At 41.8% G+C, this 19,358-nt stretch overlaps 1 protein-coding gene across 1 annotated transcript in view; it reads left to right on the plus strand.

Annotated features, from left to right (window-relative positions):
• Positions 1-19,358, plus strand: part of LOC124555605 (Bardet-Biedl syndrome 5 protein homolog) — an 80,895-nt gene that overhangs the window by 38,912 nt on the left and 22,625 nt on the right. Inside the window, exons 5-6 of the mRNA XM_047129574.1 lie at positions 8,130-8,265; positions 8,346-8,447. Coding sequence (XP_046985530.1) covers positions 8,130-8,265; positions 8,346-8,447 — 238 coding nt within the window. The remainder of the gene's footprint in view (positions 1-8,129; positions 8,266-8,345; positions 8,448-19,358) is intronic.

A 19,358-nucleotide genomic window follows, 5' to 3' on the forward strand; every position in this document is an offset into this window, starting at 1 on the left:
AAAGGGGGCTATCACTGTGCATGTCCATGAACTGGTATAACACAGAGTCATTTCACCACCAACGTCTGCTAATGTGGCAAGGGTTGAGATGTCATACAGGTTAAGGTATTCCCTCACAGTGTTCCCCAAAATGCAGTCAATATCCTGGTGCTTGCATTCATTTTTGTTTGCCAGTGCAGTATCATACTCCTAAGATCTTTATATTCATCATGTTTGTTGTTTGGTTGATTTGGGGGAGGGGACCATCAAATGAGGGAAGTGGTGTGTTACGATAGTGAATGATCTGCTAAATAAATGTGATTGGATCTTATTGATATTCGAAACAATTATAAGGTACCCTATGTCAGTTTTAGAGTAATTCTTCTGAGAATGGTGGAGACCTAAACAGTTACCTTTTCAACACCTTTCTGTATTTGCACTAAAACAGTGTCACTGTTGAGTTTAATCGTGAAGTTAGCATTGGACAGCAGCAAGATACAGTCTCTTGTTATAGTCGGAAAAATGTCTTTCTAGCTCCACATTCTAAAAAATGCAATGCTTCCCCGCAGCATTTCTTGTAGTGATTTCTTGTACCTGATTTTGACAATGGTTTTCACAGATTGCAGGTGACCAGTTGCAGTGCTATGTAAATTCTTAAATTACTTATATTCACATTTTGGAAGAGCAAGTTTCAAATCTCTGTCTGGCCAATCAGGTTTAGGTTTCCCTCGGCTTCCCTGAATCGACAATTAAGGTGAATGCATATCCATAGTGAAGAAATATTTTGTTAATTTCAAGCAATCAGAGACATCATTGTTTCATGACAATGTGTAGACATCATTTTTGGTGATTGCTCATTTGCTGATATTGCAGAAATTCCTTCCTGATCCTTACCCTATCCTAACTTGTGGTTCTTCTCTAACAATTTAACTGTCTATAGGACATCAAACTCTATCTTCCTTCTTCTAACAATATGTGTTCTGCAGCTGGAAAATCTGTTATAGTTCTTACTTTTCTGTATCATGATTTCTTCTCATATACTTTAACTAGGTGCTCGAAGACTTTTATTTCTTGGGCAATGAAGGAGCACTTTCTTGCATTGGGACAAATACCTGAGTCTTTGACACACATTAGCACAGTAGTTGAGTAATTATGTTACTTTCTATGTGTCATCGAAGAAATGGCAATGGCATCTTGACAGTGAAGGAAATTGTCCATCATGGACTCAAAGGGGGCTATCACATTGCAGAGATCAATTAGTATAACTTTGGTATTGTAGAGGTCATCAGGTGCTATAAAAGCAGTCCTACATCTACATGTATGCTCCAGAAACTATGGTGAGTTGTGAAGGCTGCTTTTGACACTTCAATTGTTTGCTGGTCACCTTGACAGCTTTAATCTGCCAGTAGCTAATATGTACAAAGGCAGTCCTACATCTACATCTGTACTCTGAAAGCTACCTTATAGTGTGTGGTGTAAGTCCTTCTGGCACTAGACAGTTTTAATCCAATAGTAGCTAATCTGCATATCCATAGTGAAGAAATATTTTGTTCATTTCAAGCAATCAGAGACATCATTGTTTCATGACAATGTGTAGACATCATTTTTGGTGATATTGCTCATTTGCTAATATTGCAGAAATTCTATATTCCATGTGTCTTCCTGATGAGAACCACTGAAGAAACCCAAGTGCATCTCCGAGCATCTTCTACATTTCTTATGAAATTACTCCTTTCTCAGCTGGAGACTATTCATGTGATTGGTAATCCCTCAAATAATCCCCAATATTTATATAATTTTTCATATTGAGCTGTCAGGTCTGTCTTATCTCCATCCTGGATTGGTGCAAATTGCCCATCACTCTCCAACATCATGCCTCATTTAGGCCAGGATCTGTTGGTGTTAGGATAGTATCCTCCTTCACAGTACTTTCTTTAACAGTACCAATGAATTATTATTCATCATTGTCACTCAGCTGATCTTCTTGGTCTGGTGTGGATGTTACCATGTGCATATTGGTAGAGATTATTTGCAGATAATTATTGCAGCTGGTGACTCTGAGTTCCCCTTGGTCACTTCTGATGGTGACTTAAGCATAATCTCATTCTTTGAGAAGAACTTGTCTGATGGGAGGAATAGTTGCCAATGATCAATGCACCTCTTCTTGAATAACCAGTGCTATGTCCTGCTACCTGTGTGCAATGTTCATATCTGTCAGAGATTTCTGGCCATTTATTATATTACGTATTATATTAAAGTTGCTAAACCCTGATTGTCTTTCATGATTGTCATGTTGTGACAACATGTTTTAGAATGAGTGCTTCATACATAGCTATGCTTCTCATTATGTATGAAACTTCACCGCCTGTCGAGTATGGCCCTCTACATCTACATCTACATCTACATCCATACTCCGCAAGCCACCTGACGGTGTGTGGCGGAGGGTACCTTGAGTACCTCTATCGGTTCTCCCTTCTATTCCAGTCTCATATTGTTCTTGGAAAGAAGGATTGTCGGTATGCCTCTGTGTGGGCTCTAATCTCTCTGGTTTTATCCACATGGTCTCTTTGCGAGATATACGTAGGAGGGAGCAATATACTGCGTGACTCCTCGGTGAAGGTATGTTCTCGAAACTTCAACAAAAGCCCATACTGAGCCACTGAGCGTCTCTCCTGCAGAGTCTTCCACTGGAGTTTATCTATCATCTCTGTAACGCTTTCGTGATTACTAAATGATCCTGTAATGAAGCGCGCTGCTCTCCGTTGGATCTTCTCTATCTCTTCTGTCAACCCTATCTGGTACGGATCCCACACTGCTGAGCAGTATTCAAGCAGGGGGCGAACAAGCCTACTGTAACCTACTTCCTTTGTTTTTGGATTGCATTTCCTTAGGATTCTTCAAATGAATCTCAGTCTGGCATCTGCTTTACCGACGACCAACTTTATATGATCATTCCATTTTAAATCACTCCTAATGCGTACTCCTAAATAATTTATGGAATTAACTGCTTCCAGTTGCTGACCTGCTATATCGTAGCTAAATAATAAGGGATCTTTCTTTCTATGTATTCGCAGCACATTACACTTGTCTACATTGAGATTCAATTGCCATTCCCTGCACCATACGTCAAATCGCTGCAGATCCTCCTGCTTTTCAGTACAATTTTCCATTGTTACAACCTCTCGATATACCACAGCATCATCCGTAAAAAACCTCAGTGAACTTCCGATGTCATCCACCAGGTCATTTATGTATATTGTGAATAGCAACGGTCCTATGACACTCCCCTGCGGCACACCTGAAATCACTCTTACTTCGGAAGACTTCTCTCCATTGAGGATGACATGCTGCGTTCTGTTATCTAGGAACACTTCAATCCAATCACACAATTGGTCTGATAGTCCATATGCTCTTACTTTGTTCATTAAACAGCTGTGGGGAACTGTATCGAACGCCACGTGGAAGTCAAGAAACACGGCATCTACCTGAGAACCCGTGTCTATAGCCCTCTGAGTCTCGTGGACAAATAGCGCGAGCTGGGTTTCACACGATCGTCTTTTTTGAAACCCATGCTGATTCCTACAGAGTAGATTTCTAGTCTCCAGAAAAGTCTTTATACTTGAACATAATATGTGTTCCAAAATTCTACAACTGATCGACGTTAGAGATTTACGTCTATAGTTCTGCACATCTGTTCGACGTCCCTTCTTGAAAACGGGGATGACCTGTGCCCTTTTCCAATCCTTTGGAATGATACGCTCTTCTAGAGACCTATGGTACACCGCTGCAAGAAGGGGGGCAAGTTCCTTCGCGTACTCTGTGTAAAATCGATCTGGTATCCCATCAGGTCCAGCGGCCTTTCCTGTTTTGAGCGATTTTAATTGTTTCTCTATCCCTCTGTCGTCTATTTCGATATCTACCATTTTGTCATCTGTGCGACAATCTAGAGAAACAGCTGTGAAACAGCTTTGGAAAAAGACATTTAGTAATTTTGATCCACCTACCGCTTTGACATAAGACCAAAATTTCGTAGGATTTTCTGCCAAGTCAGTACATAGAACTTCGAATTCATTGAATGCCTCTTGCATAGCCCTCCTCACACAACATTTCGCTTTGCGTAATTTTTGTTTGTCTGCAAGGTTTTGGCTATGTTTATGTTTGCTGTGAAGTTCCCTTTGCTTCCGCAGCAGTTTTCTAACTCGGTTGTTGTACCACGGTGGCTCTTTTCCATCTCTTACAATCTTGCTTGGCACATACTCATCTAACACATATTGTACGATGGTTTTGAACTTTGTCCACTGATCATGAAAACTATCTGTACTTGAGACAAAACTTTTGTTTTGAGCCATCAGGTACTGTGAAATCTGCTTTTTGTCACTTTTGCTAAACAAAAAAATCTTCCTACCTTTTTTAATATTTCTATTTATGGCTGAAATCATCGATGCAGTAACCGCTTTATGATCGCTGATTCCCTGTTTTGCGTTAACTGTTTCAAATAGTTTCGATCTGTTTGTCACCAGAAGGTCTAATATGTTATCGCCACGAGTCGGTTCTCTGTTTAACTGCTCAAGGTAGTTTTCAGATAAAGCACTTACAAAAATTTCGCTGGATTCTTTGTCCCTGCCACCCGTTATGAACGTTAGTCTCCCAGTGTATATCCGTCAAATTAAAGTCTCCACCCAGAACTACAAGGTGCATTCAAGTTCTAAGGCCTCCGATTTTTTTTCTCCGGACTGGAAAGAGATAGAAACATGCGCATTGTTTTAAAATGAGGCCGCGTTCATTGTCAATACGTCCCAGAGATGGCAGCACCGTACGGCAGATGGAATTTTACCGCCAGCGGCAAGAATGAGAACTGTTTTAAATACTTAAAATGGTGAAGTTTTCCTTACTTGAACAGCGTGCAATCATTCGTTTTCTGAATTTGCGTGGTTTGAAACCAATTGAAATTCATCGACAGTTGAAGGAGACATGTGGTGATGGAGTTATGGATGTGTCGCAAGTGCATTCATGGGTGCGACAGTTTAATGAAGGCAGAACATCGTGTGACAACAAACCGAAACAACCTTGGGCTCGCACAAGCCGGTCTGACGACTTCATCGAGAAAGTGGAGAGAATTGTTTTGGGGGATCGCCGAATGACTGTTGAACAGATCGCCTCCAGAGTTGGCATTTCTGTGGGTTCTGTGCACACAGTCCTGCATGATGACCTGAAAATGCGAATAGTGTCATCCAGGTGGGTGTCACGAATGCTGACGGACGACCACATGGCTGCCCGTGTGGCATGTTGCCAAGCAATGTTGATGCACAGCGACAGCATGAATGGGACTTTCTTTTCATCGGTTGTGACAATGGATGAGACGTGGACACCATTTTTAAATCCAGAAACTAAGTGCCGGTCAGCTCAATGGAAGCACACAGATTCACCGCCACCAAAAAAATTTCGGGTAACCGCCAGTGCTGAAAAAATGATGGTGTCCATGTTCTGGGACAGCGAGGGCGTAATCCTTACCCATTGCCTTCCAAAGGGCACTACGGTAACAGGTGCATCCTACGAAAATGTTTTGAAGAACAAATTCCTTCCTGCACTGCAACAAAAACGTCCGGGAAGGGCTGCGCGTGTGCTGTTTCACCAAGACAACGCACCCGCACATCGAGTAACGTTATGCAACTTTGAAGTGATTCCTCATGCTCCCTACTCACATGACCTGGCTCCTAGTGACTTTTGGCTTTTTCCAACAATGAAAGACACTCTCCGTGGCCGCACATTCACCAGCCGTGCTGCTATTGCCTCAGCGATTTTCCAGTGGTCAAAACAGACTCCTAAAGAAGCCTTTGCCGCTGCCATGGAATCATGGCATCAGCGTTGTGAAAAATGTGTACGTCTGCAGGGCGATTACGTCGAGAAGTAACGCCAGTTTCATCGATTTCGGGTGAGTAGTTAATTAGAAAAAAAATCGGAGGCCTTAGAACTTGAATGCACCTCGTATAACATGGTGGGGAAATCTAGTCAAAATATTTTCCAAATTATACTTCAGGTGCTCAGCCACAACAGCTGCTGACCCAGGGGGCCTATAGAGACATCCACTTACCATGTCTGAGCCTGCTTTAACCGTGACCTTCGCCCAAATTATTTCACATTTCGGATCTCCGTCAATTTCCTTCGATACTATTGCACTTCTTATTGCTATAACACGCCTCCCCTTTCACTGTCCTGCCTGTCTCTGCGGTATACATTCCAATCTGAGTTTAGAATTTCATTACTGTTTACATCTGGTTTCAGCCAACTTTCTGTCCCTAGTACTATGTGGGCATTGTGACCGTTTATTAATGAGAGCAGTTCTGGGACATTTCTATATACGCTCCTGCAGTTTACTATTAGCAGATTAATATTGTTATTCCCTGTTGCATTTTGTCTACTACTACCTTGTCGCGTCTCAGGAGGTGTCTTGTCGGGCCTAGGGAGGGAATTCCCTAACCTAAAAAACCCATATGTGCACTACACACGTACTCCGCTACCCTTGTAGCTGCTTCCTGCATGTAGTGCACGCCTGACCTATTCAGGGGGACCCTATATTTCTCCACCCGATAGCGGAGGTCGAGAAATTTGCACCCCAAATCTCTGCAGAATCGTCTGAGTCTCTGGTTTAAGCCTTCCACTCGGCTCCAAACCAGAGGACCGCGATCGGTTCTGGGAATTATACTACAAATAGTTAGCTCAGATTCCACCCCGTGAGCGAGGCTTTCCGCCTTCACCAACTCTGCCAACCGCCTGTATGAACTGAGGATGACCTCTGAACCCAGCCGGCAGGAGTTATTGGTGCCGACATGAGCAACAATTTGCAGTCGGGTGCACCCAGTGCTCTCTTATCGCCACTGGCAGGGCCTCCTCCACATCTCGGATGAGACCCCCCCTCAAGATATCTCTTTCGTTTTTTTCTTTCCTTTTTGCCCAATTTCCTTCCATGCATCTGCTAAAAGCTTGCTAATCATTTTTGCACTAGAATGCTGAATGGTAGGTTAACATTCACAATGATTGTGAAAGCTTGCACTTTACACAATATTCTCAGTACTTTCTCTTATAGAAAAGCAAATGTCTCTGTAGACTTGACATACTGTACTACAGGAAATATCACTGTGAAGCATCAAGCATAAGTTTAGAAATCACTGAATCATAAAATTAGGTCTTGTTTAGATGCTGCTCGACAGCATGCATGAATTTTACAAAATGCATAAGACTGTGCTGTCTGTGACAATGATACTTTTTCTGCTACCGGTTTTGGTCTTAAACCATCTTCAATTGCAGAAAAATTATTGCACAGCAGAGGTGAGCAATTTTTCTGCCATTGAAGATGGTTTAAGACTGAAACAGGTAGCAGAATAAATATCATTATCACAGAGAGCATAGTGTTATGCATTTTGTAAAATTATAACATAAAATTAGGATTATTTGAGTGGGATTTGAAGGTACAATGGCTGTTGGCTTGCTAGGTCATTGTCTGACACACTGCAGATCAAAAATGATGCGTGATATAATCGGGTATAAAATCTAAATTTGGAGACTGTATTGTGTGTTTGAAACTGTACCCAACCCAGTGGCAAAGATAATTTATTCTAGTCAGTGAAGGCTAAGTTAGTTGTTGATTGTTGAAAATTGACAAAAAAAGAGAATATATCATTAACTAGACCCTAAAAAAAGGATGATAATTCCATTGAGTCATTCTTTTTTGTTTGTATTAAATATGAGTGAAATTTTGTAGCTGTTTTATATATGATAACTCATTGGTGTACTTCCTAGATCTTGTACTATACAAATAAATCTAAAAAATTAAATGGTCAGTCAATGTTGTTAACATCTGTATTCCCTACTTTATGTGTAACAAGATGTCTTGAAATCTAAACCATAATCAGTAATGGAGTCTTCTCTTCTCATCTTGTTATATAAATGTCAGAACACTCTTACATGACCCATGTATTTCCTCCAAGACCACCTATGATGTTCAGCATTCATTTTTTAAATTTAATGTTCGAATTTACATTTAGCTTTTTGTACCAGTATTTGTGTGAGTGTATCCATTCAAAATAAAAATGGTTGGCTTAGTTGTCTCATTAAAGCTATATACTAATGAATGTGAATAATTAAAATTGCAGAGCTTATACATCATCAAGAATGTACCGTGAACTCAAGTTGAGGGGTGCCATCATTTATAATAAACAACTCAAGCTTCTTCCACTAGAGCAAGTTGTTACAACTGTGAATGGAGTATGGAATCTGTCAAGTGATCAGGTTCTGTTGTATTATGTAAGAAACATATTTTTAATTACATCACGTAAGTGCCCTGTTTAGAAGATTTCTTTTATTTCCAGGGAAACCTTGGCACATTTGTTATAACAAATGTTCGTCTTGTATGGTTTGCTGATATGAATGAAAATTTCAATATTTCCCTGCCATACCTTCAGATAGCAAAAGTAAGTAAATATGTGAGATTATTTATATTTCAGTTGCAGTTTCACCATAATTCCTTTCTTATGCCCACTTTCAAAACTAAACTTGGTATTTTCTTCTGCGCACTCTGTTATCATGAATATGCTATGTAAAAGCAAGCAAAGTCTTTTAACAGCTGACTACATAATTAGCAAGTTTTATTTTTATTTGGACACTTTGTTTAGCATTTTCAATTCAGATTGTTCCCACCGAAAACTTTTTCTGCAATCTAATGGGTGAAACTTACTATAAAAAATTAGAAGGGCAGATGTCAATACATTTTACATTACTTTTCTTGTACTCCTAAGCAGAAGCAGTAGTGTGCATTTGCACAGTTCTGTGTTTCACGACATGAAATTGTATTATCAATATCAACACCAATATTGTTAGAAACAGAGCATGAGCTAAAATTTGACAAGTGTGGGTAAGGTACTCAGCTGTGGCTTTCTAAGACACATTCTGGAATTTGCTTGAAGTGATTTTGTGAAGTTGCTTAATACTGAAATCTGGTACATTTCAATGAAATGTGGTGAACTGTGTTGATTATGACATTTATGGGATTTATCTTGAATTTGATGAATGCTGACACATCGAGGGATTAATTTTGCCCATAACATGTCAGAATGGCACCAGGTATTTCAAATAGTTCATGTGTATTAAACACAATGTAACTATAATCTGCTGCAGTGCCAGCACCAGTGACAGTGGATGACCTATGTGATGTGATTGTTAGAGGTATGGAGCAAGATATTCCTTGTGTGTGTGTGTGTGTGTGTGTGTGTGTGTGTGTGTGTGCATATTTATTTACAGTATACCTGAGATAATTAAGCTTTGTTCCAAAGTGGTGAACTGGAACAAAGTGAAACTGCTATGGGTAGTAGCTGTTGTTTACATTGTGGTTTTATTGTTTTAATCATGAGAAACTATGTTTTAAAAATCTGAATTTCACAACAGTATTTTGTAAAAAATTATTTGTCATTGCAAGTTTTATCAAAAATTGAAACTAGTGATTTTTATGTCTGGGAGGAGGGGGGGGGGGGGTTGTAGTTGTATACACCTAAATTTTAAGCACTGTACACATCTCATGTGGAAGTTAACTTCTTTAGTCAATAAGGAATAGCTGAGAATAGCTTACTTTGTAACTTCTTGGTAGATTAAAACTGTGTGTGAACCGAGACTCAATCTTGGACCTTCGTCTTTTGCAGGCAAGTGCTCTACTAAGTGAGCTACCCAAGCATGACTCATGGACTCTCCTCACAGCTTTACTTCCTCCAGTAGCTCATCTCCTATCTTCCAAACTTTGCAGCAGAACTGAAGTTTGATAAGTAGAAGATGTGATACTGGTGGAAGTACACCTGTGAGGATAGGTCTTGAGTCAGGCTTGGGTACCTCAGTTGGTAGAGCACTTGTTCATAAACGGCAAAGATCCCGAGTTCGAGTGTCAGTCTGGCACACAGTTTTAATCTGTCAGGAAGCTCCATATCCGAGCACACTCCACTGCAGAGTGAAAATCTCATTCCAGCATCCTTTGTAATTTTTCAGTCTCATGTATCTTTCTTACACACTGTTAATGTGGGAACCCTCATGCCATGTCGGTGATGTCCTACTTATACAGAAAGAGGTACTACAATTACTGTGTACCGAGCGAGGTGGTGCAGTGGTTAGACACTGGACTCGCATTCGGGAGGACGACGGTTCAATCCCGCTTCCGGCCATCCTGATTTAGGTTTTCCGTGATTTCCCTAAATCACTCCAGGCAAATGCCGGGATGGTTCCTCTGAAAGGGCACAGCCGACTTCCTTCCCCATCCTTCCCTAATCCGATGAGACCGATGACCACGCTGTCTGGTCTCCTTCCCCAAACAACCAATCAACCAATTACTGTGTAAGGCTGACCCCAAAGAACACTGCTGTTCTCTGTTCACTAAAGTCAAAATATTGACAGTTGTAAATCTTTATATCTATCTATCAATGACATATGTTAAGCAGAACATAACTGATTTTGTGACACTAGAGAGAATATATACTATCATAACACCAAAATGAATATTAACAAACCCAGGTGTATACTGACAAAAACAGGAAACATGAAGTGGCCTATCTGAAGTTCTTTAATAAATTGTCACTTTCTGCTGTGACCACAATTTTAAACTATCTCAAAAATAAGCTGTAAAACTGGTTAGCTGACAATCAATTCTGCAGTTTAAAAGTATTTTTTGATATATGTAATGTTGAAATTGATTTTTAAGCTTTATAACTGGTAAAAATAGGATATTCAATTTGTGCATATAATGTGAACATTAATTTTTAATATTTTGAATGCAACTGTAACCTACCATCACTGACAAAGACTAATCCACTGTATGTGGCCAATAGACAATACAGAATTTGAATTTGGATTTGTGAAAGCCACACCTGACAACAAACCATGACTGTGAAAAAAGTCTCATGACTGACAGGTTTGAGAGACTTGTGAGAGCTTGGTTTTCAGGGTGTTGAGCCTAAGAGGCACACAGCAGCACAGAGATGGATCAAATGGCTGCAGGAAATGGAAAATCCAGACAGTGGTTTGAGAAATGTTTCAATGTTTTGATGTTTTACTAGTTGCAACCTCATTATTGTACTTGTGTTTAGCTTTCATGCAGCTCTGACACTGAACCCACTTCTCTGAACTACAAATTCAGCAGCCACTGAAGGATATATGATCCGAGATCACATAAGAAATTTATGTGATATGGGGTTTTGTTTTCATCAGGAAGAGCCTCTTCAAGAAATATTCTGACAACCATGTAATTCTCTGTCATGCGTTAGCTGTTTCTAATGACAACTACAGAATAATGAAAAAGCTTTTAGAGGCTGACTTCAGCAAAAATGAATGTGGGTTCCACAAAAATGTTGGAACAACTGAGGCAATACTCACCCTATGATTTACCTTAAAAGATAGGTTAAAATATGGCAAATTTATCTTTATAACATTTGTAAATCATAGAACATTTTTGACAATGTTTACAGGAATACACTCTTTGAAATTCTGATGGTAACACAGATGAAATACAGGAAGCAAAAAGTTATTCACAACTTGTACAGAAACCAGACTGCAGTTGTAAGAGTAGGAAGACATAAAAGGGAATGAGTAATTCAGAATGGTTGTAGCCCATCTCCTATGTTACTCAATCTGCACATTGAGCAAACAGTAAAGGATACCAAGAAGAGGTTTTGATGAGGAATTAAAGTTCAGGGAAGAGAAATAAAAGCTTTGATGTCAAAATAATGGACAACTGAACTGCCCGATGTCAGTGTCCAACGGGCACAATATTTCAGCTAACGAACACATTGTCACGATCAAGTGTGCTGATGAGCTGACTGATTTGGGGAGGGGGGGGGGAGTTCCACACTTTTATCTCCTCCCCTTCCCCCTAGGATTGCCCGTTCCTTCGGCTGTCCATGCCCAGCATCCCTACCCCCACTCTTCCCACCAACACAGTGTTCCATCCTAGGTTTGCACCCAGGTTCATGTGCTGGCAGCACCTCTGTTGTTCTTCCTCTTACCCCCGAAGTCACTTCATTCGAGCGAGGTGGCACAGTGGTTAGCACACTGGACTCGCATTCGGGAGGACGACGGTTCAATCCCGTCTCCAGCCATCCTGATTTAGGTTTTCCGTGATTTCCCTAAATCGTTTCAGGCAAATGCCGGGATGGTTCCTTTCAAAGGGCACGGCCGATTTCCTTCCCCATCCTTCCCTAACCCGAGCTAGTGCTCCGTCTCTACTGACCTCGTTGTCGGCGGGACGTTAAACGACACTATCCTAACCAACCTAACCTCACTTCATTGTCTGGTATCTGATTCCTCTTCTTGATCAGTCTAATAGCAGGGTCCCATGCCATACTAAGGATGTACCCACTGCCACGATTTATCAGCGATTCCCTGCTCAAATCTCAGTAGAGTCACTAATGACACAGTCCCAGAAGTTGGACATCTGGTCAGGAACTCAGTGTGGTCACAATCCATTCCATATAATTCCATCAGGCAATATTCTCCAGCTGTCGACTTGTTAGGTGGCTGTAATCTAATGTGCCATAGGTGTTCTTGGCAATTATCTTTGACAGTACACACTACCTGACCTATGTATGTCTTACCACAATGACAGGGTATCTGATAGGCCCTGGATTAATATAGTCTAAGGTCATCCTTCACACCACCAAGCAGTGCCCATGTTTTGGCTGGTAGGCCGAAGACTGTCTTCACTTGGTGTTTCTGGACAATTCATCCTATCTTCCCAAATAACATGCCACAAAAAGGAATAAATGCAATGTCTACATCCTCCTGAGACTCCTCTTCTGGTTCTGTCAGCTGCACTGAGGGTGTAGGACATAGGGCTCTCTAAATTTGCCACTTCTTGTAGCCATTATTGTGGAAGACTGCTCTCAGATGTTCAAGTTCTTGGCTGATATTTTTGTTGCCAGAGATGGTGTGAGCCCTATTATCAATGTTTTGAGCACACTGTTCCTGTGAGCCAGATGGTTGACAGCTGTCCACATGTAAGTACAGGTCGGTGTGCATCTTCTTGATGTACACGCTGTGGCCCAATGTGCCGTCGACTCTTATTTTGACCAGGGCATCCAAAAAGGGGTGTTCTCTATCCACTTCAACTTCCATGATAAGACTGATGTTCTGGTGTATGGAATTAAGGTGTATAATGAAGTCATTCATCTTCTCTCATCCATGCAGACATATGAAGAAGGTATTGTCTACATACTGGAAGGAACAGGTAGGTTTCCAATGGGATGATTCCAGGGTTTCCTTCTCGAAATATTCCATATACATATTGGTGGTGACCATGGGTGAAAGCAGACCCCCTGTGGCTACTCCTTCCATGTGCTCATAGTAGCCACTGTCAAAAGAAAGTAGACATCAAGACATGCGTGGAAAAGTTGGTCTCCTCTTCATCAAATTTCTGGCCAATAAGCCATAAGGATTCTTGTAAAGGCACTCTGGTGATAAAAAAGATAATGTCAGAGTTCATAAGGATGTCAGTATCTTTAAGCTTAAAGTTGTTAAGATATCCCACAAAATCCACGGAGTTGTGAATATGTTGTGAGCGCTTCGTTATGTAAAGGCTAAGTAAATTCCTCAAGTATTTAGAGAGTGAGTATGTCGAAGGACCAATGTTGCTGACAACACTGTTGCTTTCAAATTACATCTACAGCTGGCCAACCAGTTCAGTTCTCGAATGTGGGACTGGACTCATGATGTCACATGGAGCTCAGAGGACTCCACGCAAAGAAAGGCCACCAGACATAAAACTTCAAAATTGAAGCATATATCAGAGAGGAAAGCTTATGATGCTCCCTGCAAAACTGTCATCAATCTCATGGCCAAGCAACTGGCAGTTCTTAAGAAGGGGCTCAATTTTGCACCCACACCTAAACTGGTACCCGTCAAGGACATTATCAGCTGACAGGAACAGAAAGCTGAAAGCTGCATGACTTCTCCCTGAAGCAGGTGAAGAAGTACATCATGAAACCTGTCAGGTTCTCATGCAAATGACACCTACAGAACTGAACATCTCTAGCTAGGAAAGGGCAGCCCTAAGGAAACTAAGACAAGATCCTGATATCATGGTCTTAGCAGCCAACAAGGGCAATGCAGCTGTGGTCCTATCTCACCAAGATTACATTAAGAGAATGCGGATCTTCCTAGAAGATAGTGCATACTCGAAAATCAACACTGACTCTATCAAGAGGGTGGAGATGAAGACTATGGCGCTTCCTAAAGAATCTGGCTCACAAGACAATGTTGTGAAGAAGCTAAGACAGAGAGCATCAGCTACACCAAGCCTGCCAAAGGTTCACAAGGATGGGGTTCCTTTGTGCCCCATTTTCAGCAACATTGGTGCACTGACTGCACTGACATGCTCATTCGCTAAGTAACTGAAGGATTTGCTTAGTCCTTATGTCAGGAAGTGCTCACACCACATTCGCAACTCTGTGGATTTTTGTGGTGCCTTTAACAACTTTAAGCTTAAAGATTCTGACATCCTTGTGAATTTCATCATTGTCTCTCTCTGTATCTTTAGCAGGGAGTGGGCAGCCATAAGGAAACAGAGAAGATCCTGATATCACGGTCTTACCAGCCAACAAGGGCAATGCAGCTGTGGTCCTATCTCACCAGTAGTACATTGAGAATGCCTTTTCAAGAATCCTTAGATCTTACTGGCCAGAAATATGACATAGAGATGGCCATCCTTTTCTGGCATATCATGGTGTCAAAATACTTTCTTTTTGATTGTGGCCACTGCAACCAGATGGAAGGAATAGCCATGGGGAGTTAATTTTCACTGTTTGTCACCAATATGTGTATGGAATATATTCGAAGAGGAAGCCCTGAATCAGCCTATTGGAAACCTACCTGTTTCTTCTGGTATGTAGACAACACTTTCATCATATGGCCACATGGAAGGCACAAATTGAATGACTTCCTTGTACACCTCAATTCCATACACTTGAACATCAGTTTTAACATGGAAGTTGAAGTGGATGGAATACACCCTTTTCTGGATTTCCTGGTTGAAAGATGAGCAGACGGCACACTGGGCCACAGTGTGTACCAGAAGAAGATGCACAGTGATCTGTACTTCCATGCAGACAGCTGCCACCACCCAGCTCACAGGAATGACATGTCAAAAACATTGGTACATAGGGCTCACACCATCTCCGACAATAAAAGTATCAACTAAGAACTTGAACATATGAGAGCGGTTTTTCAGAAGAATGGCTGCAAGGATTGGAAAATTCAGAGAGCCCTACATCCTGTAGCCTCTGGACAACTGATGGAATCAGAAGAGGACAGTCAGGAGAATGCAGCCATTGCATTTATTCCTTTTTGTGGCACATTGTCTGGGAAGATAGGACGAATTCTCTGGAAACACCAAGTGAGGACAGTCTTCCGCCTACAAAGCATTACACAGGTACTGCATGGTAGTGTGAAGGATGACCTTGAACTACAGAAATATCAGAAATATATGGTCTATCAGATTCTCTGCCAATGTGGTAAGACATAATTAGGTCAGGCAGTGTGTACTGTCAAAGTTCATTGCCAAGAACACCAATGGCCTATCAGATTGCAGCAGTCTAACAAGTTAGCAGTTGCAGAATATGGAATGGAGTATGACCACACCAAGTTTCTGACACAGATGTCCAACTTCTGAGACTGCATCATTAAGGCACTTATGGAGATTTGAGTAAGGGAACCATTAATAAATCACGATAGTGGGTACATCCTTATTAGGGTATGGGACCCTGCTATTAAACTGATCAAGAAGAGGAATGAGATGCAGAAAATGAATTGACTACAGGGGCAGGAGAAGGAACAGCAGGGTACTGCTAGAAAATGCACCTGGGCATGAACCTAGGACACAACACTGTGTTGGCAGGAGGAATTGGGGGGGGGGGGGGGGGTTGGATGCTGGGCATGGACAGCTGATGGAGAGGCCAATCACAAGGAGAGGGTGAGGAGATAAAAATGCAGTGCCAGCCCCCCTCCAGTCAGTTCATCAGCACAACTGTGTTGGCATTGTGGTTGTTTGCAAAATATTGTGTCTGTTGATTGACAGCCAGCAGTTCACCTTTGATCTATTTCGACATGAAGTATTCCAGAAGAAGGTGAAGAATCACAAAAGGTTTGATGTTTGCTGAAGACATGGTAATTCTGTCAGAGACACCAAAGGACTTGGAAGAACAGTTAAATGGAACGGATAGTGCCTTGAAATGAGATTAGAAGATGGACATCAACAAAATAAACAAATTACAATGAAATGAACACCCTTAGCTGCTTACAGGCATTGACATACATCAACAGGGACAGATGAAAATGTGTGCCCCGACCGGGACTCAAACCTGGGATCTCTTGCTTTCATGGCAGACGCTCTATCCATCTGAGCCACCGAGGACACAGAGGATAGCGCGACTGCAGGGATTTATCTCTGGCACGTCTCATGGGAAACCCACATTCTCAGCGTATTGTCTCGCACTACATTCGTAGTGCCCCCGCCCATTACACTCATTACTCGCGGCGCATTGCTGATTCCCGTAAGAGTCCGGGCACTGTTTGTGCATTCACACAGAATAAGAAGATGGTCAAGTGGCTGGTGAGCCTTAACTATATATATACTAAGATGGTATCTGTTCTATCGGACATGTCTGAAAGAACAGATACCATCGGTGACCATGCAGCTCGTTAGAATGAAATTACAATGAGATGAACACCCTTAGCTCCTTACAGGCATTGACATACATCAACGGGGACAGATGAAAATGTGTGCCCCGACCGGGACTCGAACCTGGGATCTCCTGCTTACATGGCAGATGCACTATCCATCTGAGCCACCGAGGACACAGAGGATAGTGCAAAACCCACATTCTCAACGTATTGTCCCCCATTACATTCGTTGTGCCCCCACCCATTATACTCATTACTCGTGACGCGATGCCAATTCCCGTAAGAGTTCGGGCACTGTTTGTTCATTCGCACAGAAGAAGAAGATGGTGAAGTGGCTGGTGAGCCTTAACTACGTATATACTAAGATGGTATCTGTTCTTTCAGACATGTCCGAAAGAACAGATACCATCTGTGACCATGCAGCTCATTAGAATGAAATTACAATGAAATGAACACCCTTAGCTGCCTACTGGCATTGACATATGGCAACGGGGACAAATGAAAATGTGTGCCCTGACCGGGACTCGAACCCCGGATCTCCTGCTTACATGGCAGATGCTCTATCCATCTGAGCCACTGAGGACACAGAGGGTAGTGTGACTGCAGGGATTTATCTCTGGCATGCCTCTCGCCTCCCAGACATGTCCAAAAGAACAGTTACCATCTTAATATATATAAAGTTAAGGCTCACCAGCCACATGACCATCTTCTTCTTCTGTGCGAATGCACAAACAGTGCCCGAACTCTCACGGGAATCAGCATCGCGCCGCGAGTAATGAGTATAATGGGCGGGGGCACAATGAATGTAGTGCGGGACAATACGTTGAGAATGTGGGTTTCGCGGGAGGCGTGCCAGAGATAAATCCCTGCAGTCGCTATCTTTTGTGTCCTCGGTGGCTCAGATGGATAGAGCGTCTGCCATGTAACCAGGAGATCCTGGGTTCGAGTAACGGTCAGGGCACACATTTTCATCTGTCCCCGTTGACGTGTGTCAATGCCTGTAAGCAGCTAAGATGTTCATTTCATTGTAATTTCATTCTAACGAACTGCATGGTCACCGGTGGTATCTGTTCTTTCGGACATGTCCGAAAGAACAGATACCATCTTAGTATATATAAAGTTAAGGCCCACCGGCCACTTGACCATCTTCTTCTTCTGTGCGAATGCACAAACAGTCCCTGAACTCTTACAGGAATTGGCAAAGTGCCGCGAGTAATGAGTATAATGGGCAGGGGCACTACGAATGTAGTGCGGGACAATACGTTGAGAATGTGGGTTTCGCTGGAGGCGTGCCAGAGATAAATTCCTGCAGTCGCACTATCCTCTGTGTCCTCTGTGGCTCAGATGGATAGAGCATCTGCCATGTAAGCAGGAGATCCGGGGTTTGAGTCCCGGTCGGGGCACACATTTTCATCAGTCCCTGTTGATGTTTGTCAACGCCTGTAAGCAGCTAAAGGTGTTCATTTCATTGTAATTTCATTCTAACTAGCTGCATGGTCACCAATGGTATCTGTTCATTCGGACATGTCTGAAAGAACAGATACCATCTTAGTATATAAAATAAACAAAACTTTTGTTTATGTAGTCGAATTAAATCAGATGATAGTGAGTGAATTAGATTAGGAAATGAGTCATTAAAAGTGGTAGATAAATTTTGCTGTTTGGGCAGCAAAATAATTAATGATGGCTGAATTAGAGAGGATATATAATGCCATCTGGGAATATCAAAAAAGGCATTTCTGAAAAAAAGAGATATTTGTTACTAATGAACATAAATTTTCTTAAAGTGTTTGTCTACACTGTAGCATTATACAAAAATGAATTGTGGATGATATGAAGTTCACAAAAGAACACAATAGAAGTTTCAGAAATGTGCTGCTACAAAAGAATGCAGACTAAAAAACCGGGATCTGTTTGTTTCAATATGTTCTGAAGCAAAAGATCGTCAGATTGAAAGTGGAGGGTAGCATGGGAGATAAACACTGTAGAAGGAGTCCAAGGCTCCAATACAATAATCAAGTTGAAATACATGTAGGTTGCAGTAAATGTGCAGGGATGAAGAGGCACATATAGGAAAGACTAGCATGGACAGCTGCATCAAACCATTCTTCAGACTGAAGATCACAATAACAACGGCAACTAAGATCAGAGTTATGTAATCTTCAGTGATGATTATGGCTATTGTAAAGCAGAAACTGTATCACTCAAATTGTATACAACTCAAGGAGCCCATCTTGACCAGTGTTCCGTGTTTACATCTCCTGACCTCCACAACATCCTTGTCAAATCCTGCAATATTCCCAAAATACTTCCCTTATCTAAAGGTTGTACCCTTGTAATCGAACCTGCTGAAAAACCTGCCCCATGCATTCCTCCACAACCATCCACTCCAGCCCCACCACTGGCAAAACATTTAACATTCAAGGCAGGGCCATGTGTGAAACAACATGTCATTTATCGGTGGACGTGTTCACTGCACAGCCTTGTACATTGGAATAACAACTACCAAACTGGCTGAGCACATGAATAGGCACAGACAAACTGTCCATCCTGGATACTTAATACCCAGTGGCAGAGCAAGTGCTCCAGTATACCTCTAAGGATCTAGGTGCCTGCTACACCACATGAGCCATTTGTTTCCTACCACCAAACGTCAGTCTATTGATGTGTAGCACATA

Source organism: Schistocerca americana, chromosome X, assembly GCF_021461395.2.
Source record: "Schistocerca americana isolate TAMUIC-IGC-003095 chromosome X, iqSchAmer2.1, whole genome shotgun sequence".
Taxonomy (NCBI): Eukaryota; Metazoa; Arthropoda; class Insecta; order Orthoptera; family Acrididae; genus Schistocerca; species Schistocerca americana.